This window comes from Trachypithecus francoisi, unplaced genomic scaffold (assembly GCF_009764315.1).
Source record: "Trachypithecus francoisi isolate TF-2019V2 unplaced genomic scaffold, Tfra_2.0 Lachesis_group1, whole genome shotgun sequence".
In the NCBI taxonomy this organism is placed as follows: Eukaryota; Metazoa; Chordata; class Mammalia; order Primates; family Cercopithecidae; genus Trachypithecus; species Trachypithecus francoisi.
Genome location: NW_022681454.1, coordinates 106,125,322 through 106,151,606, shown reverse-complemented (window position 1 = coordinate 106,151,606; position 26,285 = coordinate 106,125,322). Strand labels below are relative to the sequence as shown.

Below are 26,285 nucleotides of genomic sequence, written 5' to 3'. Positions count from 1 at the left end.
AACTAAAATATGCTATGGAGGAAAAAAAAATCAACCCATACACTTTGAGTTTCAAATCCACAACCATGCATTTTAAAGTAGAAAACAGAAGTATCACACATGGTCCCTGACCTCAGAGAATGTCTAATCTAACAGAAGTAACAAATCATGGGAAAAACCAATGCTCTGTATAGTGTGTCACTGACAACCAAGGCAGTGGAAGCAAGTGTGAAGGAATATTGGAGGCAGGACTCCAGTGAACAGGATATGGTTATGCAAACAGAAGGAAAGTAAAACATAAAAGTCCTGGTACTTTCAAACTTCAAGCTGATTTTTCTTGTGACTTGTTCATTTTTATCATCCAGGAATTAAGGGGATTTCCTTCATAGGGTTTATCTTTAGTTTGCCCATGTCTATTTCTGTGCTTCAAAAAAGAGAGAGGAGAAAAATAGGGCAACGTCGTTTTTTGAAAGCATGAGATTCTTTGGGAGTCCGAGGCAGGAGGAGCGCTTGCGCCAGGAGTTCAAGACCAGCCTGGGAACACAGTGAGACCTTGATTCTACAAAATATAAAAAAAAAAAAAAAAATGGCCAGGCATGGTAGTGCACACGTGTAGTCCCAGCTATCTGGGAGGCTGAGGCAGGAGAACTGCTTGAGCCTAGGAGGTTGAGGCTGCAGTAAGTTAAGTAAGCCACGATAGTATCTCTCAACTCCAGCCTGGGTAACAGAGTAAATCCCTGTCTCAAAAAAAAAAAAAAAAAGGTATAAGATTCATTATGAAGACTTGGATTTAAGTCCTGGCTCCACTACCTACTGTGTGAAACATTTATTTAATCTTTCTGGGCCTCAATTTTCTCATCTATATAAGACATATGTCAAGGCCATGTAGAAATTCTATGAGATTGTATGTACAGAAAATACTTTGTAACAACTTATTTTTAATGAGTTATCAAATTTTCATACATCAACCAACCATTGAGATTTCAAGAACTATATTCCTATATATTGGTTTATGAGCACTTAGGAGAATAACTTTAAAATTTAACATACTGGATTTTTTGTGTGTGGAGGGAGGAGAGATTGGTTTTAAGCAACAAAAGAGATAGCTATGTACTAAATTCTCATTTTGCTACAGATATGATACTGAACCAAACTGTCTTTTGAAGTTCCTTGCCCAATATTCTTGGATTATTTGAAGTCATACTTGACATCTGACTATGTACATGTGCTGCCGAAGCGAGCATGACATCTGACTATGCAAAGAATTAAACTCTCTTTTAATTAATTGAAGTTTTCCACATAAAACTGATGTGGCTAGGTCATTTTTGTGGTCCCTTTTAATATTTAATCTCATAGCTCTTAAAGAATTCAAGTACCCATTTTAGGCTATGAAACGATCAAGTTTTAGCAATATTCAAAGCTCTTCTTCAATTAAGTCAGGTGACAGGCTGGGTCTGAGCCTTAGTTGCTTTATCAGCCGATCAGTAAACACAGGGTAATATCAGTACCTATTTCCTAGGACTCCCAGAAGTGAGGGGGCTCAGTGAGACAAAGCTCATGATATCATGTGGCACATGCTCAGCATTAACTATTGTTTTACATATAATATTATTATTACTACTACTTTTTGAGACGTAGTCTCGTTCTGTCACCCAGGCTGGAGTGCAGTGGTGCGATCTCAGTTCACTGCAAGCTCCGCCTCCCGGTTCACACCATTCTCCTGCCTCAGCCTCCCAAGTAGCTGGGACTACAGGTGCCCGCCACCACGCCTAGCTAATTTTTTGCATTTTTAGTAGAGATGGCATTTCACCGCGTTAGCCAGGATGGTCTCGATCTCCTGACTTCATGATCTGCCTGCCTTGGCCTCCCAAAGTGCTAGGATTACAAGCATGAGCCACTGTGCCCGGCCTTGTTTTACAAATATTATTAATGAAACAAAAGGAGTGCTGACTTCAAAAGCTGCTGGTATTAAAAACTACACAGGATTGACTTTGAAAAAATTAGCTCTGTCATTAAAAATGATTGAATAAAGAACCTGAAGTTTTAACCTGGACTGAGGATTTTTCCATTTCAGTTTTAATGAATGTTAGAAAGTTCATGATTAAGGGAACCATAAAGAAATAATTTCTGGCTGGGTGTGGTGGCACATGATTGTAATCCCAGCTATTCAGGAGGCTGAGGCGGGAGGATCACTTGAACCTGGGAGGCAGAGGTTGTAGTGAGCCGAGATCACCCCACTGTACTCCAGCCTGGACGACAAAGTGAGACTCCATCTCAAAAAAAAACAAGAAAGAAAATAAAGAATTTCTGAGTGTCTGGCTTGGCCCTTGACACAGGGTTGTGGTCCACAACCCCTTCATCTTGTCGCCCATCAATACTAGTCCAAGGTTAGTATACCATCCCTAGTGGTTCCCCTGTGCCCACATCTCTGTGAATAATCCTTTGTGTATAAACTTCCCTCTAATTATCCTAATCTCAGTAGGCCATCTGTTTCCTGTTGGACCATGAATTATACAATCACTTTACACTCTCACTAGCAACCCAAAAGAGTTCCCACATCATGCCATGCTTTACGCTTTGAGTTTTTTGTTTCTCTTTGGCAATTTGACAGGCCAGAAAAAAAAAAAAGTTATCTTTTTCTACTATTGTTTTGCATTTTTTGACTATCAGTGAGGCTGACCACTTTTCAGGTTTATTTACATTTTTGTTCCCTATTCTGAAAACCACTCATGTCTTTTACCCATTTCTTAATGTTTTTCTGATAAGTTTGAATGATCACTTCATATATATTTGTTATTTGGACAAAATAAACAAATACCTGCTTGACTTACCATAAGTAAAAATGGAAATTTACTCTGTGGACTTAGGAATATCTCTTATGGAGGCTACATAGAAGGATTTAATTAAGCCTCAGGAATGGACTCAGGATCAGGAACTGGAGTGTTATACTGAGGTTGGGAAGTCTTCTTGATCCACATTTTATCTCCTCCTGTCTGCCTGTCAGCATCATTCTGCTTATTACTATAAAATCAATTGTTACTGCTTCTTGGTCCACATGGTAGAAAATGGTCACCACCAAAGGTACCAGAGTACAACTCCACTATTCAAAAGAGCAGCCAGCAGAGATGAGAATCCTCGACTTAATTCTAAATTCCTGGGTCAGGTGGTCAGTTGAATGAAGGTCAGATTGGACTAAGACGGCCAATTAGACTAAACCAGGTAGATAAGAGTGAAAAGGTTCCCAGGAAAGTAGTGTGACTAGCACACTCTACAAAGCTGTTCTAAAAGTTTCAAAACCAAGAACATTACTATGCTAACTATTATAATATTATATTATACATAACTATTATATTATTAATTTTAATAGTCACTGCTATACTTATGAAATGACCTTTTTCTAATGCCTTACATAAATGGGATAACTATAAATATTGAGATATTTCATCCTAATTTAGTGTGAAAGATACATTAAGGTAGTATATTTTCTCTCCAAGAGAGACTTTGGTATCAGTTTTCACATAATTGCAGGCATAACAACTGTTGATTACAATGCTTAGTCACTGGCACAAATTCAGACTCCACTAATTAAATGGCAGCACAATTCCACTAAATTGAATAATCTAATTAAATGAATCTGGCTGGATTCATTATAAAGTGAATTTCATATGCCAAGATGGACTATAACCTGTCAGTACAGCAGCCAAGCTTAAGCTCAAATGAACAACAGTTATGAGTAGTACACTTGTGTTGCTTTCAGGCAAAACCTCACAACAAACAATCTAACCCCCAACAACCTTTTACAGAAAGATTAATAATATATCAATAAAAAGCTAAAACAAAATTACTCTCACTAAATAGTTATTACACTATAAATAAGCCAAAGCTTTTCCTTGGTGGGGAAGGCCAATGGTAAGGAGCAGGCAGAACAAGGGATGAACAGCAGTAGGCTAATTGTAGCAAGGCATCTGAGTTTATCAATCTCCAAACCTCAGTGGTTTCTGCCACTGTGATGGATATCAAATCTGGGTACCCAAGGGACCTCAGAGAACATCAGAGATAAAAGGGAGCTTAGAGATCAAGATCACCTCAGCTTCCATTCTGACCTGGGGCAGCCCTGGGTCTCAAATGCCCCTACTCAAGCAAACTTTTTGGCTTCTCAATAATCTACCCAACTTCCTTTCTACTCAGTCTAACTTCTCCTGCAATTACAAGTCTCATACTTTTTTTGGATCTGTCTTACCCAATCCATCTTTATGTTGGATTCTCTGTCCCTGGAACAAGTGCTGCTTCCCTGATTTCTATTCCAGGCACTAACACTGTATTTAAAATGAGCACTTTGTTATCAGTGCTTGACCAGTCTGGCTCTGTCTCCCATCCCTCCTTGGCCTGACCAGCGTGGCAGTGCTCATGAGTGCAGCTGCCACCTTCAAGCACTGCACAACAGCTGCTGCCTCATTCCTCATATGATGGTTATTAACGTCTTGCATATGTCCTCAAATTCTCCCTTTTTGACTGCTCTGTGAAAACAGATCTGGGACCTTTAAATATTTTTCCTTTGCTGACTGGTACTGAAGTTTTTTCAGTAGAGGACACCAGAGAGACAATGACAGAGGAAAAGATTTTGCTTCCTGGTTTGGGTGTGTTCACCGCGCAGGCTCCTATTGCATAGACATAGATGGCTTCTCCAGCACCAAGCTCTAGCTATGTTGGTAGCTTTTCCAGTGCTTCTTTAGTTTCTGCCTGAGTTCTTTTAGAAACATGGGAGTCCTGTACTTCAAGAAGCAGTCTATTAGGGAACAGCCAGAATGGATACAAAAATTTTCTTGAACTGAGCTGAACTCTGCCTACCTATTCTGCTCTATCTTGGGAGTAATTTCCTTACTCAGAAGCAACACAGAATGACAGCCTTCTTTCACATGATACCATCTCAGATATTTGAATACAAATATCTTGCTTTTCCTTAGCTTCCTTTTTACTAGATTAAAAATATGCAGCTCCAGTCGGGCATAGTGGCTCACACCTGTAATCCCGGCATTTTGGGAGGCAGAGCTAGGAGTTCAACACCAGTTTGGCCAACATGGTAAAACTCCGATTGTACTAAAAACACAAAAATTAGCCAGGCATGGTGGTAGCGCGCCTGTAATCCTAGCTTCTTGGGAGGCTGAGGCAGGAGAATCATTTGAACCTGGGAGGTGGAGGTTGCAGTGAGCTGAGATTGCGCCACTGCAATCCAACCTGAGCAACAGAGCGAAACTCTGTCTCAAAAAAAAAAAAAAGAAAGAAAGAAAAAATTCAGCCATTTTAATCATCTCCTACAAGAACTCCCAACATCTTAATCATCTTCTGAATGCACCTCCCTCTCCAGCTTTATCAGTGTTCTTTGTAAAGTACTGCCCCAGTAACAAAACACAATGCCCTTGATGCAGTCTGACAATCAATGTGACAATCCCAATATAATGAAATGGAACTGTTTCTTGCTGTAATCAGATGCTGCACTTCTCTTCAATTAGTTAGGAGCCATACTAGCTTCTAGAATACATCATTCATGAGTGGATCAACAGAAACTCCCAGATCCCTTGTACGGAACTACCAAGCCAGGACTCACTCATCCTATACATACTTTTCGCCCCCATTAAGAGAAACCACCTTTTCCTAGCATTGCTAAATCAGTTTTGTTCCTACTACTCTTTTTTTTTTTTTTTTTTTTTTGAGACAGAGTCTCGCTGTGCTACCCAGGCTGGAGTGCAGTGGCGCAATCTCCGCTCACTGCAAGCTCCGCCTCCCGGGTTCACACCATTTTCCTGCCTCAGCCTTCCGAGTAGCGGGGACTACAGGTGCCTGCCACCACGCCCAGCTAATATTTTTGTATTTTTAGTAGAGATGGGGTTTCACAGTGTTGGCCAGGATGGTCTCGATCTCCTGACCTCGTGATCTGCCTGTCTCAGCCTCCCAAGGTGCTGGGATTACAGGCGTGAGCCACCGTGCCCAGCCTGTTGCTAATACTCTTAAAGCAATGGTTAATATGTGCTTACTAAGCCCAGATTAGTCTGGTGCAGTGTGGGATGAGAATAATAAGACTCCAGAAAAAGACAATTCCACAGGACCTACAATGATATTTTATGTTTTGACACTGCTGGGCACAGGTACAGTTCATAATATTCATATCAGTAATAATATTAAATACTTCCAATACTACATATATGTATATATTATAAATAGCACTTTGGACAACTCGTTAATTGAAGCCTTACTAATGTTCCACAGACAATACAGAGTGACTAGTTCAAGAAACATATATGTAGCTATGGCAATCTAGCCATTTCATTCTATAAAACAGTAATTATATTGCAGTAGTATGAAAAGCCATTAAAAATTTCTAATATCTCAAAATTATGCATTTGAAACTGATCAATGGTGACATCCAAATCTGACAGATTAAAAAACCATGTATATAAGTCAAAAGTGATGTGATTAAGTAAATAACATGACTTCATTATAGGACGTCATGCTAATAAATCTCTTTCTAAATATACCCTGAACTAGCGTGAATTAGTCTCAGTTATGATATTATATACTAAGACACATTTTATTCTAAGATACAGTTAGCTAACATCTTTCAACTATCCTAAATATCTAAGATTTCCTGTTTTTAGAACATATTTATAACAAGCTTGTCTATAAAATGCTACTAAAACATACCAGATATGCATAATACTTCTAATAACTTTTATTATTGTTCATTTAACTATCAATCATCAGAATTTCTCTAAAGTAAGTCCTCCCTAAAACCATGTCGTCAGCATCTTTTCTCAGCTATATTTATTTTCTTCCTTATCAGATGTTATTGCATAAACTTCAGTTCTGGCCTCAAATTCTAATTTAACCATTATAATGTATTTCTCTCTCTTCCTTAGTGTATAAGTGTACAAGACTATATCCTTTTCTATTATGGTACAGCCTGGAGGGCAGCTTATAATGAACCCAATAAGGTGTCAGATGTTCCTGTTCTAGCTCAAATTACTTTTTATGTTTTTCAGAGGGAAATAAAGTTTCCTCGTAAATATCTATTGCTGAGGAACACTTATAAGTGAGGCTCAATAGTGTCTTGGAAATTCAGTGACCCCCAAAACAAAACTACCCTGTTTCTGGACAAGGGGACTGTGGCAGATATAGCTAAACATGTGCTAGAATCCATTCTTCCTTTTCCCACAGTAATGAAGTTATAGCTAGAATGTGGTTTCCTGGCCAGGACTACATACCTCAGCCTTCTTGAAGCTAAATGTGGCCATGTGACATATTCAATAAAATGTTCAATGGAACATGAACACCAGATATGTAACACTCCAGGCCTAGGCCATAACATCTTGCAAGACTCAAACATCCTCTGTGCACTTTTGCTTTTGGAAGTCACATGTAGAAGATGACAAGGAACAGGTCAGCTTAGGTCCCTGAATGACTGTGTGGAGTTTGACCTGTAGAATTCATCACAGAACCATTTCCTAAGAGGGAAAAAACTGGCTTTAACAATAGCTGCGCGTGGTGACTCATGCCTGCAATCCCTGCACTTTGGGAGGCCAAGGCAGGTGGATCACCCGAGGTCAAGAGTTGGAGACCAGGGCAACCAATATGGTGAAACCCCGTCTCTACTAAAAATACAAAAATTAGCTGGGCGGGGTGGTATGTGCCTTAGTCCCAGCTACTCAGGAAGTTGAGACAGGAAATTTGCTTGAACCTGGGAGGCAGAGGTTGCAGTGAGCCAAGATTGCACCACTGCACCCCAGCCTGGGTGACAGAGTGAGACTCAGTCTCAAATAAATAAATAAATAAATAAGGTTTAATCATTGGGTCCTTCGTTTCAGTAGCACAGCTTACTCTGAACAAGAAAGATATACAAAATTTGTTTCTTAAAAAATAGTTTGAGGAAGGAAAAAGAAGGAAAAACATATATATACTAAGTTCTAATATTGGGCTAGATGAAAGATACCCATGGTTTAATGATTCCAAAGAGAAATAAACCTATTGGAATAAACACCTGTGCCAATGCACTGCCTTGAACTTTCCTTACCCAAGCCTTTTCCTTTTCACCCATCATGTCACTTCTCCCACAGGAAATGCAACTCACTACTGACTCTGATTCTTCCCTTGACTTCAGACAGCAATTCCTTCCACATCTTAGTCCTAGTATTCCCATTCTCTTCCTTCTCTCATACTTGCCAGGCATTGTGGCCTCATGGTTAGGTATAAGGCTAACACAGAAAACTGCTGAAAGCTCTACGTATCTTTACATTCCTCCTGTTTTTCCATTGTGTCCATTCCTGTTATTCCAGCTCCATGTACAATAATCATGACTTCATGATTGGTCCTTATTAATGTACTCACTTATCTCATCCCACTACACATATACGGGATTGTTACATCTAAATTAGTCCTCTAGCATAACATCTGTATTAGTACTTCCAAAATCTTGATATTGAGTCTATAGACCAGAGGCTGGCCAAAACTACAGCCTATGGGCCAAATCTTGTCTGTGACCATTTCTGAAAATAAAGTTTATTGGAACACAACCATGCTTATTCATTTATGTACTATTTATAGCTGCTTTTGCACTACAATGGCAAAGTTGAGTAGTTCGGACAGAGGCCAAAGGCCACCAACAGTGAAAATGTTTACTATTTGGACCTTTATAGGAAAAGTTTACCAACCACTGATATAGACCAACATCATTTCTCATAAAGACAATGACAGCTATCTCCTTATACCTCATTAGTTTAACACTAGGACAAGTACCTGTTTTAGCAGAATAAGAAATACGAAGATATACATGCCCAAAGATATAAAAGATACAGGACTTGATCGAGGTTACAATGTACAGAGAAGGTACATGGGGGGATGCAGGCACGCTGGTAAGCTCAATACACAAAAAGCCCTAATACAAGGGAGTACAGAAGTACCAAATGAGCAGTAAAAAGAATAAACACTATATGGAGATAGAAGAAGGAAAGATGATTTTCATCTAGGTAATCAGGAAAGGCTCTACTTATGGAAGCAGTGATGTTAAAGCTGGATTTTTAACCAGAAATAGTACGGGCGAGTGGCAGGCCAAGAGAGCATGAGACAAAATGCTATGCTCTGTAACGTGCATTACATCTCCTCTTCTATTTCAGGTTTGACCATGGATAAGCATTCTTGGAGCTTCTGTAGTATTGCTTCCTGACAGCCTCCAACAGCATTCATCTCACAATGTCTCAATCTATCTAGAAACTTTTGGTTGGCTGATCAGCCACTGAACAAGATAAGGCACAGGCAGAGCTGCTGTAACACAGAGACCTGGCCAGTAGCGGTGGCTCACACCTTTAATCCCAGCACTTTGGGAGGCCAAGGCAGGCCAATCACCTGAGGTCAAGGGTTCGAGACCAGCCTGGCCAACATGGGGAAACCCCATCTCTACTAAAAATACAAAAATTAGCCAGGCGTGGTGGCGGGAACCTGTAATCCCAGCTACTTGGGAGGCTGACGCAGGAGAATCACTTGAACCCAGGAGGGAGAGGTTGCAGTGAGCCAAGATTGCATCACTGCACTCCAGCCTGGGCTACAGAGTGAGACTCCATCTCAAAAAAAAAAAAAAAAAAAGCTAGCCAAGAAAATACTTATATTCCAGGCAGTCCTTCAAGAATTTACGTTTTGTTAAAATTTGTTAATTATGCCCTTGGCCGGGCGCGGTGGCTCAAGCCTGTAATCCCAGCACTTTGGGAGGCCGAGACGGGTGGATCACGAGGTCAGGAGATCGAGACCATCCTGGCTAACACGGTGAAATCCCGTCTCTAATAAAAAATACAAAAAACTAGCCGGGCGAGGTGGCTGGCGCCTGTAGTCCCAGCTACTCGGGAGGCTGAGACAGGAGAATGGCGGGAACCCGGGAGGCGGAGCTTGCAGTGAGCTGAGATCCGGCCACTGCACTCCAGCCTGGGCAACAGAGCAAGACTCTGTCTCAAAAAAAAAAAAAAAATTATGCCCTTTAAAAATCCTGATATGAAAGTATATCTGAAATAAAACAATTAATCAAAATATGATTTGAGACTCCTGTTCACAGCCATATGCAGTGGCTCAGGCCTGTAATCCCAGCACTTTGGGAGGCCGAGGCAGGTGGATCACGAGGTCAGGAGATCAAGACCATCGTGGCTAACACGGTTAACACGGTGAAACCCCGCCTCTACCAAAAATACAAAAAATTCGCCAGGTGAGGTGGCGGGTACCTGTAGTCCCAGCTACTCGGGAGGCTGAGGCAGGAGAATGGCGTGAACCCGGGAGGCGGAGCTTGCAGTGAGCCGAGATCGCACCACTGCACTCCAGTCTAGGAGACAGAGTGAGACTCCATCTCAAAAAAAAAAAAAAAAGACTACTGTTAACTTTTAATAGAAAATGTAATATGTATAAAGGTTCTTTTTGTTAACTGTTAAAAAATCTTCAATTATTCAAAGCTCATATCACAAAAAGTAGACAAGAATGCTTCAGGTTTTCCCCCTAGATTAAGTGGAGAAGAGGAAATTGCAAAGATAAAACCTGAACAGAACACATCATTAAGGAACTTTATATACTATTTTGTTCTTTGTCATCTATCCATTCATTCATTTGTTATGTACCTACTGTGCCAGGGCAGAGATGATCACAGATGGAGAAGAAACAGTTCTGACCACAGATTGCTGAGTCCAGGTGGGAAAGTCATACAAGCACAACTAACTATAACGTGTGGTCAAACGATGTAAGTTCTGTAAGTATTGTGGTGCTGAAAAACAAAGTATAATTGAATCTGCCTGCAGAGATCTGAAGAGACCTCATGAAAACTGAAGAGGGGTCAGTGGGAGGTGGGGGTTGGCTACTGAAATTCAGCCTTGAAAAAAGAGTAGACGTCAGGAGGGTGAAGAAGAGGGGTAAAGGGAGAGAGAGGCACTACCGTGCCTATAATCCCGCCACCAAGGCCGGCTAATTTTTTGCAATTTAGTAGAGACCAGGTTTGGTTTCACCATGTTGGCCAAGACAGTTTTGATCTCCAAAAACAAACAAAATGTCTAACAAAGGAGAGAGCCCCACAGGAATACATACAGTACCATGCAGAGTCAGAGAAAAAACAAGAAGGACTTATCAAAAAGAATAATGCCTTCTTCCTTCCTCAGCACAGGAACAGGGCATTCATTATTTACTGTGATGCCCAAGAGGTTGAAAATAAGCAAATTCGGCCAGGCGCGGTGGCTCAAGCCTGTTAATCCCAGCACTTTGGGAGGCCGAGACGGGCGGATCACGAGGTCAGGAGATTGAGACCATCCTGGCTAACACGAAGACACCCCGTCTCTACTAAAAAATACAAAAAACTAGCCGGGCGAGGTGGCTGGCGCCTGTAGTCCCAGCTACTCGGGACGCTGAGGCAGGAGAATGGCGTAAACCCGGGAGGCGGAGCTTGCAAGAAAATAAGCAAATTCATCTTTAGGTTCCAGAAATGTGATTTGGGCAATGCATTCATTATAAACAGTTACATATGCAGTTGAATATAATACCACCTGTGTCCACAGTACTTTTTTTTTTTTTTTGGGACAGAGTCTCGCTCTGTCGCCCAGGCAGCAGTGCAATGGGACCATCTTGGCTCACTGCAACCTCTGCCTCATGTCTCAAAAAAGCCATCTACTTTTCAACCAATTCTCCTGCCTCAGCCTCCCGAGTAGCTCGGATTACAGGTGCCTGCCACCGCACTCAACTAATTTTTTGTATTTTTTAGTAGAGATGGGGTTTCACCATATTGGTCAGGCTGGTCTTGAACTCCTGACCTCATGATCCGCCTGCCTCGGCCTCCCAAATGCTGGGATTACAGGCGTGAGCCACCACGCCTGGCCCACAGCACTTCTTAAAAAAAATAAAAGTAAAGGAAAAAACCAGACCTAATCATCTACTCAATCTAGTAAATATCATAAGATCCTCAGGAAGAACTCGTATTTGTGGGGTGACCCTCGCCAGCCTTCAAGATTTTCCTCTCTAAAGTTTACCACAACAAAGCTTTGTGAACCTGTCAGTTTCTTGATATGAGGGTCAATGTTTTATGTCATTTCTTATTTCTGCTTACAGGCTATATGCTTTTTTTTTTTTTTTTTTTTTGATACAGAGTCTTGCTCTGTCGCCAGGCTGGAGTGCAGTGGTGCAATCTCAGCTCGCTGCAACCTCCGCCTCCTGGGTTCAAGCGATTCCCCTGTCTCCGCCTCCCAAGTAGCTAGGATTACAGGCACACGCCACGATGGGGGCTGGTTAATTTTTTGTATTTTAGTAGAGACCGGGTTTGGTTTCACCATGTCGGCCGAGACGGTCTCGATCTCCTGACGGCGTGATCTACCCACCTTGGCCTTTGTCCCAAAGTGCTGGGATTACAGGCATAAGACACTGCGCCCGGCCAGCTATATGCATTTCAAGTCTAGCCCCGTATCTTGCCTCTCTTTCACTGTTCCCTATTTCTTGCCCTCAAATCTATTAAAAAAAAATTATCTTCAATAGACCTTGTTTATCATGTAGATTTCATAGATCATTTCTCATCAATATTGTGAATCCTGAACAGAAATCTATTCCCTAAAGAGCTACCAAAATACAAACCTGGTCTGCAATACTTGTGGTGAACCTGTAATTAAGGTAAAAATTATGGAAGTTTATGAAACAGGAAACTCTCAGAGCAAATGGATTTATAGGGCTTGGTAGTTGATGCAAACTATATTTAAACTCAGGTGGGGATGAGGTAGCAAGGAAATAGGAAGATTTAGAGCAGGCGAGGGCAGCAGGAAGAAAAGAGGAATCTATTTCCATAAGTGAGGAGAGTGAGTAACTTCAGTACTACCACCTTTCTTTAAGAGAGAACTATAGCATCAAAATTAGATTCTTACAGCAACGCCATGCAACACAATCAATATGTATTGAGCACCTTCGATGGGCAAAACAGCAAAAAGACAAAGTGAACAAGAAAGAGACTGGTCTGCCACACTTCTACAATGAACTACTTAGAATATATTTGTTCAAATATTAAAGAGTTGATTTTTATTTAAAATCTTATTTATGCATTATTTTTTTCCCATTCAAAGATGCTTCTGGAAAAATGGGTGATGACTAGAGGAAAATGAAGGCAGAGAAGATGAAACTATGAGTACTGTAAATACATAACATGCATGGTATAGGTCTTTCACATTTGTTAGAGGTGGGTCAAAAATCTGATCCTCAGCGTTCTGACAGCCATCACATAACAACACCACTGCCTATACTCTTCACTGTCTGTATAATATACCCTGCATCTGCTCTGGAGAAACCCAACTATTCCAATACTAAGACCAGACAGCAATTTCTTCCATGGGTCCTCTTAATGGGTACCTTTTAACTGACTACCGTGTTTCATCAACCTCTTTTTTAAAAGGTATATGCCAATGTGGAAAATTCAGTGAAAACATGGGGGTGAAGGATCCTATGCTACAAATTAAATATACAGCTCAGAGAACAGAGAGCTGGTATGTGTTTAAAAAACAAGGAAAATTAATACTGTTAAAGTAAATGGGATAAAAAAAGATTCTTCTAGAATATGGCTGAGATAATGCTGTTTTGCTCATTACCTAACGGTTGATAACTTGTAGGATAACCTAAAATGTCTATTATGTAATGGTTTTAGGGTTCTGAAGATAATCCTGAATAAGAAAGATTTCACAGATAAAAACATTGATAACAGAATGCAGCATTAGAGACAGACTTACTCTAATTCATTATGATATGCGAACCCCATCAAATACATTTTCTTTTTTTTTTTTGAGACAAGGTCATGCTCTTGTTGCCCAGGCTGAAGTACAATGGTGTAACACAGTTCACTGCAGCCTCAACCTCATGGGTTCAAGCGATCCTTCCACCTCAGCCTCCTAAAGTAGCTGGGACTACAGGCAGGTACACACCACACCAAAAATTAGCCAGTTGGCTAATTTTTTGTGTTTTTTGTTTGTTTGCTCGTTTGTTTTTGTAGAGACAAGGTCTCGCTATGTTGCTCAGGCTGGTCTCAACCCTGTGGGCTCAAGTGATCCTCCTGCCTTGGCCACCCAAAGTGCTGGGATTACAGGCGTGAGCCACTGTGCCCAGCCAAGTTTCAATTTCTTTTGAAAGGAAAAACAGTGGCCAGGCATGGTGGCTCACACCTGTAATCCCAGCACTTTGGGAGGCTGAGGAGGGCAGATCACGAGGTCAGGAGATCGAGACCATCTTGGCTAACACGGTGAAACCCCGTCTCTACTCAAAATACAAAAAATTAGCTGGGCGAGGTGGCAGGCGCCTGTAGTCCCAGCTACTCGGGGAGGCTGAGGCAGGAGACTGGTGTGAACCCGGGAGGTGGAGCTTGCAGTGAGCCGAGATCGTGCCACTGCACTCCAGCCTGGGCGACAGACCAAGACTCCATCTCAAAAAAAAAAAAAAAAAGAGAGGAAAAACAGTTATTACAACCACTAAGTAAAACTACCACTCTATTGACTGCCTAAGATCATAAAAGATAATTTTTCAATCATTAAGACTATTCTAACATTGACAATACTTTGTTCAATGGTATATTTATATTCCCCTGGTAAAACAACAAAATGGCAATTTTAGGGATGAAAAGGGACTTTTAAGATCAGTTAGACATATCTCTTTGTTTTGAGAAGGTGACAAAACAGGCCCAAATATACTGAATGATTTCGGCTAAGTTCACAGGGCTAAGTGGTGGCAGGGCCAGGTTGGCAGGCATTCACGTGTCGCATTGCTAGCCTAACACCAACCAAATTAGTTGCTCACTTCTATTCCATGACCCAAACGCATTTAGTTTACATAGCAGATGTTAGTTAGACTAATCAATATTTAGCTTGAGGTTTTCTACCTTAGTTTCACAGGTACCTCATTCAACAAATATCTTTCTGCCAAGACACAAATGATTTCCTAGCTTAGAATTTGCTGTAAAACAGCACTAATAACATTTAATCATAATAACAAAAAAGCAAAATCTAAAAAAAAAAAAAAAAAAACACTAATACTTAAGTGCTGCAAAGGTGGTAATATTTAATATTTAATAGACAAACTGGTCTAGCATTACTTTGAGATAAAAGCATCAATGTCTTTTCCATAGTGTAAATACAATCGCCAACACACAACCAATTGCTCTCCTCAGGAGAGGGCCTTGAAGTTATTTCTAGAAGTTAAAAAAAGCACACTCGATACTTAAGCTGCTTTGCAAAGTGCTTGATGTAAAAATTTTTTAAACATAGCTTATGAAGGGACTCAAATGCTGTACTGGGGACATGAAATCGTATCAGGGAGTTTCTCAATCTAAGTAGCAGAAAACCCAAATTAAGAAAGGCACATTTAAGCAAGGGCTTTCTGTTTAGATGTAATTCACCAAGCACCACAAATACTCAAAGCTGAGTCCTTGTGCACAGAAACATCAGCAGGAGCCATGGATTGCCCTGACAACCACTCAGCTAGAGTGCTGACAAGCAGAGATGCTGCCACCGGAACGCGATTATGGCCACTAGGCCATGCCTTGCCCAAAGATAATACAATATGTTCTTGCTCTACTACACTTCAGACTAAATGTATTCTTTAAAAAACAATTCTGTATATCCATGTCAACAAACTGTTTTTTTTCCCCTCACCCAGAAAACACTAGCAGACAATTGCTCACATACAATATGAAGGATGAGAATTGTGTATTTTTCAAAGTTATTAAATGCTCCTATAAGGCACACTCATAGAAGTGTGAAAGACTTCAGAAAGACCAATTATAGTTGGGAACACTTATTTGAAATACTGCTTATGACAAGTCCTTGCAAGCTAAGATTTTATGAGCTGTCAGGTCACAAACGAGTTTTTCTATCTGCTTCACAGGCTCTAGGGGTCTGAATGTTTATGGGAAAAATATATAGAAATAATACTTGCCTTTAGCCACAGGACATTTCATAACAAGTGGGAAAACCACGAAAGAGTGAAACCTTAGAATGGAAAATGTCCCGATAGCCAGGTAATTTGATTAGCAGAAAATGGTTTAGTAGTCCTAGCTAAAACTCCTAAAGAGCCAGAATATTTCTATCGGTTTCCTCATGGTAAAATTTAAAAGCTGCATCTAAAGGAGCAGCATTTCCACTTCTCAAGTTCTGAAAATTGTCTTTATAGCTGGACAGTTGGCTTAAAACAAAAATTTGCAAGTTAGAAACATTCAAACATAAGGCTTCTTACGATGATTCCTAACTACTGTTTCCCTGTTATTAGGCCTAATAAGCCGGATGGCACCATATTCTTTTAAAAGGGTATCTACATTCCTGCTGAGGTATGCAATGGCACCACCCTAGATAGCATCAGATGGGAAATATGGAGAAAAGGGATTGGAGTTGATAATTTGAGAAAGAACAGCCAGGCGCGGGATCCATAACAATGCTACTCAACGTATTAAGTGGACTTAATAGAAAACACCTGGGGCTGGTCATGGTGGCTCACGCTTGTAATCCTCGCACTTTGAGGGGGGCGATGGGGGCGGATCACAAGGTCCGCAGTTCGAGACTAGCCAGTCTGGCCAACATGGTGAAACCCTGTCTCTACTAAAAATATAAAAATTAGCGGCCGGGCGCGGTGGCTCAAGCCTGTAATCCCAGCACTTTGGGAGGCCGAGACGGGCGGATCACGAGGTCAGGAGATCGAGACCATCCTGGCTAACACGGTGAAACCCCGTCTCTACTAAAAAAATACAAAAACTAGCCGGGCGAGGTGGCGGGCGCCTGTAGTCCAGCTACTCGGGAGGCTGAGGCAGGAGAATGGCTTAAACCCGGAGGCGGAGCTTGCAGTGAGCTGAGATCCGGCCACTGCACTCCAGTCTGGCGACAGAGCGAGACTCCGCCTCAAAAAAAAAAAAAAAAAAAAAAATTAGCCGGGTGTGGTGGCAAGCGCCTGTAATCCTAGCTACTGGGGAGGCTGAAGTAGGAGAATCGCTTGAACCCAGGAGGCGGAAGTTGCAGTGAGCCGAGATCACGCAACTATACTCCAGTCTGGGTAACAGTGCAAGACTCTGTCCAAAAAAAAAAAAAATAATAATCTGTGTTTAAAATGGTGTGTGAAAGGGGTTCCTTGTATTGGGTTGTTTTAATGTTTGGTGTATCTTTGACTATGAAATGCAACACTTAACAGTAAAAGTAACAATCTTTAAAAGTATAAAAAGCCCATCTCCCCAATGACTTTATAAGTCTACCATTTTACATTTTAGGGAGTTTGCTCCTTTTCTTACATTTTAGTAACAACATGGCCTTCCTCATTCTCTTTCAAACATTCCGGGAATTGATTTTCTAAATGCATTTAATCCTTTGGTCACAAACTCAATGAAAAGGAAAAAAAACGCATTTAAATATTCCCTGCATCAATTGAAACTTAAGCCCTGAGACAGTTGGAGGAAAAGGAGGGGAAGGGGAAAGAAAGAACAAAATAACAGGAAATGAAAGTGACAAGAGAATCACACTGCTTACTTTTGGCTTTTAAGCCTTCAACAATCTGAAACTAATCTAACAGCGTGGGGGAGGAACAAACTAAAACTCAGAAAACAGCTCCCTCCCCAATCACACACACCCTGAAGGCTTTTTTTAAAGGCTGTCTTTCCTCATCTGGGTCAGAGTTTGCGCTCCCGGGCTCCTGTCAGGCTCCATCGCAATCCTCGTTAAACTCCGTTTCCGAGTTTCCCCCTCTTGTCTTTTTTGGTGCACATTCACTCTCTCCTCCTCCTTCAAGCCACGGTTCTCCACAGACCACAATACAACGGTGTCAGGCCAACTGTTACTCACCAGCCCACACTCATGATTCACCCGTCTCTCGGGTGTCTGAACAAAACGCGAGTTTTTCTTCCCTCTGGGAAAGGGAGGTGCTCGCAGATTTCAGGACGGAAATTGCACTCTTCTGCGACAGTCCACACCCGGGACGGTCACTGCCCGGTTCATCGTTTTCGGGCTCCTTAGGGGCTCCGCCACTGATCACCGAGAGGGAACCCGCCCCGCGGCGCAGCGGCTTTGGAAACTTGCTCCTGCCCGGGGGCTGCAGCCCAGAAACTGCCTCCCAGGTTATTCTCCTGCTCCCAGGCCGAAGTCTGGTGGTCCCCACACCCCATCTCGGCCGGGTGAGGCGCCCCCAGCCGCGGCGCTCCGGCTTCACCTTCCCCGGGCCCGCAGTCTTGACCTCAGCCCTGGCCTCCGTGACCCACGTCGGCCGCCCGACCACCAGCTGTTGGGACCACCCCGCGTGCGGAGCCCGGCAGCTAGCAAAACGCAGTCGACTGCGCGGCCGCTCGGCTTTTGCTCCCGCCAAAGTTGTCCAACGCAAACTTTGCACCCGCCTACTCCGGACCCCACGGCCCCGCACCCGCTCTTACCTGGGGCGGCGGCGGCAGCGGCCACGGGCACGCTGGGCCCCAGGTGCCAGGGGTCGACAGCAGCCGCGCGCGCCACGGCCAGAGGCCCCTCGGGAGCATCCTCCCGCCCGGGCGTGCAGCTCCCGCAGGCGTCACCCGCGCATCCTCCCTCAGCCGGGCTCCTCGTCAGCGCCTGGCGGCTCCGAGCTGTGGGCGCTCCCGCCCCGCGCCTCCCCGCCCAGTCTGCTCGCTCAGCGCGCCGCGGCTCCAGCTGGGGCGGGCTCACGGGAGGGTGTGTCCTTGTTTCCACTTGTCGGCTCTCTACGCATCCGGGCGCAAGGCTGTTTTCTTTCCTCTGACCAAAAAAAAAAAAAAAGGAAAAGAAAAGAAAAAAAGAGCGGGAGCCAGAGAGCGAACCGCCGTCTGCATCTTAGGTGTCGAGGACCCCCTCCTCCTCCAGCAGAAGCTCCTCTGGAATGAACAGCAGCAGGCGTCGCACACCTTGCGAGCTCCAGATTTTAAAACTCGCTGTTAATTCCCGGCGCTGCGTGCTCTGAGCGCCGTCTTCTCCATCCAACCCGCACGGGGAGAGAAGTGGGGTATGACAGGAAAAGAGCGTCCAGCATCTGGAGGGGGCAGGGCCGCTCAGGAAGTTGGTCTTCTCCACTGAGCTTGGAGAAGACAGAGCGAAGCAGGTCGGCGGAGGCCCCCCACCTCTGCAACCTCCAAGGCCTCTCTCTGCCCGGGGCTGTGGCGCCGGGCCCCTGCTCACTGGCGAGCACGGTGTCAGGCGGGCAGCCCTGGGCCTACCCCTGTGGAGGTTTGTAGTTCACGGTATAGTGGCCCAAACCCGAGCTTTTTGGGAGAGTGTCTCTCACAGAATTGACTTCTCTTTTGAAGCTCCTTTTTAATTGAAGAAGCTTCGGAACCGGAATTGAGTTCTTCTAATTACTGGGAAATCGAATACTTTATTTTGAGACTACTTATTTTTGAAAAAAAAAAAAAAAAAAACCAAAGGCATTTACTCAAGCCTGTAATCCCAGCACTTTGGGAGGCCGAGACGGGCGGATCACAAGGTCAGGAGATCGAGACCATCCTGGCTAACACGGTGAAACCCCGTCTCTACTAAAAGATACAAAAAACTAGCCGGGCGAAGTGGCAGGCGCCTGTAGTCCCAGCTACTCCGGAGGCTGAGGCAGGAGAATGGCGTAAACCCGGGAGGCGGAGCTTGCAGTGAGCTGAGATCCGGCCACTGCACTCCAGCCTGGGAGACAGAGCCAGACTCCGTCTCAAAAAAAAAAAAAAAAGAGCAACCTAAACCAAGCTTTCGCACAGCTAGCTTACAGTACGGTTGTTAGATAAAATATTGGATGCCCAGTTAAACTTGAATTGTAGATACAAATAGTGTTTTAGTATAAGTATGTCCCAAGTATTGCATGGGTCACATTTATTCTTTTAAAAATGAAATATCTGGGATATACTAAATTATTTGGTGTTTAACTGAATTCAAATTTAACTGGGCACCCCGCATTTTTATCTCCTGAATCAGCAAGAGGCTTCAGTTAATGAATCAAAGTTGGCAAACACGCAACAAGTGGCAAATCACTCCTGGCGGTCTCCTTTCTTTATTGAAAAGAGAAAAATCGCAAGTTTCTACGATAGTAAAAAACTTTAGACGGGCGCGGTGGCTCAAGCCTGTAATCCCAGCACTTTGGGAGGCCTAGACCATCCTGGCTAACACGGTGAAACCCCGTCTCTACTAAAAAATACAAAAAACTAGCCGGGCGAGGTGGCGGGCACCTGTAGTCCCAGCTACTCGGGAGGCTGAGGCAGGAGAATGGCGTAAACCCAGGAGGCGGAGTTTGCAGTGAGCTGAGATCTGGCCACTGCACTCCAGCCTGGGCGGCAGAGCGAGACTCCGTCTCAAAAAAACAACAAAAAAAAACTTCATCACCATTAAAGACTGATTCACCTGTGTTAATTTAGCGTCTGTCTTTCAAAATACAGCTGCCCTAGATGGAGAGTGACACATTAAACTTTAAGTTCATATGGGAAGGTAAATTACCTTACCTGAATCTTTTCCTCCTATTAGCTAGTGCTCCAAGTAAAAGAAACGTGTATTTTTTTGTTTTTGTTTTTTGTTGTTGTGAAGGGTTTTTGTTTAATAGATCTGAAAAGAATGCCTATACAAAGAATTGACATGAGAAAGCATTGATTCAACACTCATGAGCTAGGTTCTGAAAGGTGTAAAAAATTACCTAAACATTTTTAGAAATTGGAAACTACAACTAAAACTGATAAAAATCCCTATTAACATTTATGAAGAATCTCGGTAAGATTCTTTCCACAATTTTTATTAAACCAGAGAGCCGGCCAGGCGCGGTGGCTCACGCCTGTCATCCCAGCACGCACTTTGGGAGGCCGAGATGGGCGGATCACAAGGTCAGGAGTTCAAGTCCAGCCTGACCAACATGGTGAAACTCTGTCTCTACTAAGAACACAAAAGTTAGCCCGGCACGGTGGAACGCGCCTGTAGTCCCGGCTACTCGGGAGGCTGAGGGAGGAGAATTGCTTGAACCTGGGAGGCAAAGGTTGCAGTGAGCCGAGATCGCCCCACTGCACTACAGCCTGGGCGACAGAGCAAGACTATGTCTCAAAAAAAAAAACCAGAGAGCCTCATCTGGCAGCTCTTGGGTTCCTCGTCTGCGAAACAGAAGTGAGGGGATTCCCCTGACCTCATGTTGTTAAGTGTTCTATCCATCCCCACTACACCGCAGCTTCTTCATGAAGCAGGTCTCCATCCTTGTAACTTGAGAGGCTGTGAATCATTCTATAGATGTCGGTCTTCTGGTACCGCTCTTCACATTCCCTCTACATACCAGGTCTTCAGCTGCATTCTAGAAACATCATATACTATTGATTGCAAATCTATAATAAGCAATATAAGACAATGACTGACGGGGGAAAATGTTTTTTAAGTTACAAACTCAATCCAGTTGTTGCATTTCAAAAGTGCAATACTTTTCTTTATTCATCAGTGAAAGAAGTTAGAAATTAACTTCTGCAAAAATCAGCAACTGGCAAACAAATTTCCTTGAAAGTCACAGTCACATATTTAGTGCATCCCCGAAAAGAACAGGGGCAAGACAATTTCCACCCACTTTCATGAGTTTCATCAAACACTGAGCCTACTCAAGGGTGGAGAGAAAGGGTGACTTTCAAAAAGGAGTATGTTATTAAATAAGGCATTTACTATATTCTTTCCTAAAAGCACCCCATATAGGGAACATGTTTTTTAAGCTAGATATAAGAAGTCGAATATGGACTCAATCCACACTTCTCCTCTTAAGGACTAACCACTAGTTAATGAATCAAAAAAAAAAAAAGAAAGAAAGAAAGAAAGAAAAGAAAAAGGACTAAAAAACAAACCCTATAGGCCGGGCGCAGTGGCTCAAGCCTGTAATCCCAGCACTTTGGGAGGCCGAGACGGGTGGATCACGAGGTCAGGAGATCGAGACCATCCTGGCTAACACGGTGAAACCCCGTCTCTACTAAAAAATACAAAAAAATTAGCCGGGCGAGGTGGCGGGCGCCTGTAGTCCCAGCTACTCGGGAGGCTGAGGCAGGAGAATGGCGTGAACCCGGGAGGCCGAGCTTGCAGTGAGCTGAGATCCGGCCACAGCACTCCAGCCTGGGCGGCAGAGTGAGACTCCGTCTCAAAAAAAAAAAAAAACAACCCTATAAACACTCCTCCTCCAAAAAAGAGAAAAAATAAAACCCCACTAAGATGTCCCAGATTACCCTGCAGAATGGACTCAGGGAGCAGCTTCAACAATTCCGATTAGTCTGTTACAATCATCACAAGCATGCCTTGCTTTTAAGTAAAAACAAAACTGTTTTTTGAAACAAAAACCAAAAATGAGTACTGATCACTTTTCTAACAATACACAATTACTCAGAAGTAACTAGCATTGGGAGGGAGAAGGGGGCCATACCTATAATCCCTGTCTCACACGGATGCGTGTGGGTTGGTGCAGGGTATTTGTCATTGTTGCAGAAATGAATTTTAATGTTTAATCTTTGGTTTGATTTAAACATTGCTTTTAGTATGATGCCTACACCAGCTGTGCAGAAAGGGCTCTGGAGAGATGTTCACAGCAGCATAGACTTGCAGCTCTTCTTCAGTTCTGGAGGCTCCAGGTCAGCCAATATTGCTTTGTCAAATCCATTCTTTAGGTCTTGCTGTGTGGGTGCAGGACCGTCCATACAGTTGACAGCCTTCAGGTTGTGGGCTGGCTTTTCGGCAGTCTCTGAAGTGATAGGCTTCTGTTTGTTTTTGGTAATTTTCTCAATAATAGACGGATCATCTCCGAGATCAATTTGGGTCATGACAAGCAAGAAAGGAGTCTTTGGGCAGTGGTGAGTTATCTCAGGCCCTCACTTTTCTTTCATACTTTAAAATGAACATGGAGAGACCACTGAGAAACAGACTAGAAATATATCTGTTGTGGATAACTCTGCAGTTATAATCTATCATAATCTTCTTGCCCGGCAGTATTAAAAGTCCAGGAGTATATGGCTCTGCACCAATCCTAACTGTGAATGCATAGTTGTCGAAAACAGTCTGTACCTATTAGGTTGGAAATTTGTTGTGTAGGATATCAGGAGACATGTTTTACCAACAACTCCATTGACCACAACAATGCACCTAATAGTCTGCATTGTTGAAATAGTTTTGTATCCACTTTAAATATTTGAAATTTGATGTTGACCTCAGCTTCTCCAGAAAAGAGTTTTATTAGGAAGAAGGGGATTGGAGAAGAGGAGGAGGAGATGTCCATTTTGCAGCACAGAATCTGGCCACAAAGGTGGGATCAGCAAACGGCTGTGGGAGAAGCTCCGGACACTGCAGACAGAGCGGGTTTACCGGGGAGGCACTGTCCACAAAATCGCTCAGCACACATAGATGTTTTGGGTGCACGACAAACTTTCCCACAGTATATAGGACTCTTTTTTTTTTTTCTTTTTTTTTTTTTTGAGGCGGAGTCTTGCTCTGTCGCCCAGGCTGGAGTGCAGTGGCCAGATCTCAGCTCACTGCAAGCTCCGCCTCCCGGGTTCCCGCCATTCTCCTGCCTCAGCCTCCCAAGTAGCTGGGACTACAGGCGCCCGCCACCTCACCCGGCTAGTTTTTTTTTGTATTTTTAGTAGAGACGGGGATATATTCGCCAGGATGGTCTCGATCTCCTGATCTTGTGATCCGCCCGTCTCGGCCTCCCAAAGTGCTGGGATTACAGGCTTGAAGGACTCTTGATGAGACAAAACGATTACTCAGTGTGAGCTAGTTCATAAGTATTATATGTCACAGCCTTTTCACATTTGAATCTCTGATCTCGCTTTCAAAAAAAATTTGTAAACAGCTCTATTAAAGTATGATCTACATAATTTTGACTTATTAAAAGTTATTTTTGGCAAATTTACAGAGTTATGCAACCCGTCACCACAATCAATTAGAACATTTCCATCACTCTAGAAAGATTCCTCAGGCTCATTTGCATCACTCTCCATCCTTACCCCCAGCCCCAGGCAACTACTAATCTACTTTCCGTCTCTCTAGGAAGCAAAGAGCAAGCTGAGCTGGAGATACATTTACTTTGGGTTTAGTGGGATATTTTTGTGCGGTTCACGGTCATTTCCATGTCTCGTTAAGATATTGCTAGTCATGCCCATGTAGGAATGGCTTCTAGGAATACTCCTGTTATCCATTGGGCCTCCCACTTTGATTGAATTTTAATGGTAAATAGAGGAGGATATTCCTTTCTCTATTCTGCCTCCAGGTCCTGGACCTCCATTTCTAATAGAGTCATAAAGAACTCTGTACCCAAATGAGAGTACACATTATTTCAAACACATATGGATGATTCACAATGTAATGACCACATGGTAGGCCTCAAAGGGAATCTCAAAAGTGACCTTAAACTTGCTAACATATAAGCTATGTTCATGAAATTAAATACAAGAAATTAGAGTTTTCTGCCTGCTTCCTGAAGAGCAAGGAGACTGGTGGTCTGGTTCTTGGGCTTCCCTAGCAGCATGGCCCCCAAATGCCAGTCTCCCCTCCTGTCTCAAAAGAAGACACCAAGACCACCTCCTGCTCTGCAACCAGAGGAGACTTCGGCCTCTGTAGGCTTGCTGAAGAAGGGCAAAAAAGAACAGCAAGAAGCAATTGAACACATTGATAAATACAAAATGAAATAGACAGACTTAATGAACAAGACATTGAGGAGATTTTGAAAGTAAAACAGAAATATAACAAACTCTGCCAACCATTTTTTTAGAAGAGGTCAGAATTGATCTCCAAAATCCTAAGTTTTGGGGTAACAACGTTTGGCAATCATCCACAAGTTTCTGCACTGGTGGGAAACGAAAACGAAGAGGCATTGCATTATTTGACCAGAGTTGAAGTGACAGAATTTGAAGATATTAAATCAGGTTACAGAGTAGATTTTTATTTTGATGAAAATCCTTACTTTGAAAATAAAGTTCTCTTCAAAGAATTTAATCTGAATGAGAGTTAATCCATCTTCAAAGTCCACTGAAATCAAATGGAAGTCTGGAAAGGATGTGACTAAACATTTAAGTCAAATGCAGAATAAAGCCAGCAGGAAGAGGCAGCATGAGGCACCAGAGAGCTTCTTGACCTGGTTTACTGACCATTCTGATGCAGGGCCGATGACTTAGGAGAGGACATTAAAGGTGGTATTTGGCCAAACCCATTACAGTACTACTTGGTTCCCGATATGGATGATGAAGGAGAAGAAGATGATAATGAGGAGGAGGAGGAAGGATTAGAAGACACTGATGAAGAAGGGGATGAAGATGAAGGTGAAGATGATGATGATGAAGGGGAGGAAGGACAGGAGGATGAAAGAGATGACTAATAGAACACTGATGGATTCCAACCTTCCCCCTTTTAAATTTTATCCAGCCCCTGGGGGCAAGTTGTAGTCTGTTTTGTTTTGTTTTTGCCTCTTGTGCAAAAACCTTATTCTTGAGGTCTCCTTTTTCTACACTTATTTGGGGGAAATACCTTGAGCAGAATACAATAAGAGTCTTTACCCCTTTCTGTTTGAAATTCATTTTTATCCCTTCCTGCCTGAATAAAAACTGTATGGAATCAACACCACCGAGCTCTGTGGGAAAAAAGAAAAACCTGTTCCCTTCGCTCTGCTGGAAGCTGGGTAGCAGTGCATAGAATTCTAGCTTCTTGCCTCCTTTCTCTGTATGTTGGGCTCAGAAAGTACACTGTGTGTCTATGTGAATATGGACAGTTAGCACTGACCAACATGTATCTATTTTCTCTTGTTTAAAAAAAAAAGAAGAAAAAACTCTTTAAAAATGGTGTTGGCTGGGTGCAGTGGCTCACGCCTGTAATCCCAGCACTTTGGGAGGCCAACGCGGGTGAATCACCTGAGGTCAGGAGTTCAAGACCAGCCTGGCCAACATGGTGAAACCCCGTCTCCACTAAAAAAATACAAAAATTATCTGGGCACGGTGGCAGGCACCTGTAATCTCAGCTACTCGGGAGACTGAGGCAGGAGAATCGCATGAACCCAGCAGGCGGAGGTTGCAGTGAGCTGAGATGCGGTTGGTTGTATTAACTTCTACTTCCTGCTAGTTAGCCCTTATCTGCTTTTTTTCCCCCCTCAGCATTTAATCATTACCTGACATATTACATAATTTTAAAATCTGTCTCCCCCAACTGGAATGTAAGCTCCATGACAGAAGAGACCTTGTCTGTTTTGTTCACTACTCTATCACCAGCACCTAAGTAGTAGGTTCTCAAATATCTGCTGAATAAACTTAATAGATCAATAATAAAACAGGACTTTAAAACTACAACCACTTT

The 26,285-nt window shown here is 42.9% G+C and overlaps 1 protein-coding gene and 2 pseudogenes across 1 annotated transcript in view; 1 reads left to right on the top strand and 2 right to left on the bottom strand.

Moving 5' to 3' along the window:
• MCUB (mitochondrial calcium uniporter dominant negative subunit beta) overlaps positions 1–18,669 on the bottom strand; it is a 114,423-nt gene extending 95,754 nt beyond the window's left edge. Inside the window, exon 1 of the mRNA XM_033214972.1 lies at positions 18,401–18,669. Within this exon, the coding sequence (XP_033070863.1) occupies positions 18,401–18,499 (99 nt within the window). The 5' untranslated portion in view covers positions 18,500–18,669. The remainder of the gene's footprint in view (positions 1–18,400) is intronic.
• A 3,755-nt stretch (positions 18,670–22,424) lies between these two features.
• Positions 22,425–23,385, bottom strand: LOC117085775 (annotated as a pseudogene).
• Positions 23,386–24,445: 1,060 nt separating this feature from the next.
• Positions 24,446–25,836, top strand: LOC117085774 (annotated as a pseudogene).
• The last annotated feature ends 449 nt before the right edge of the window (positions 25,837–26,285 follow it).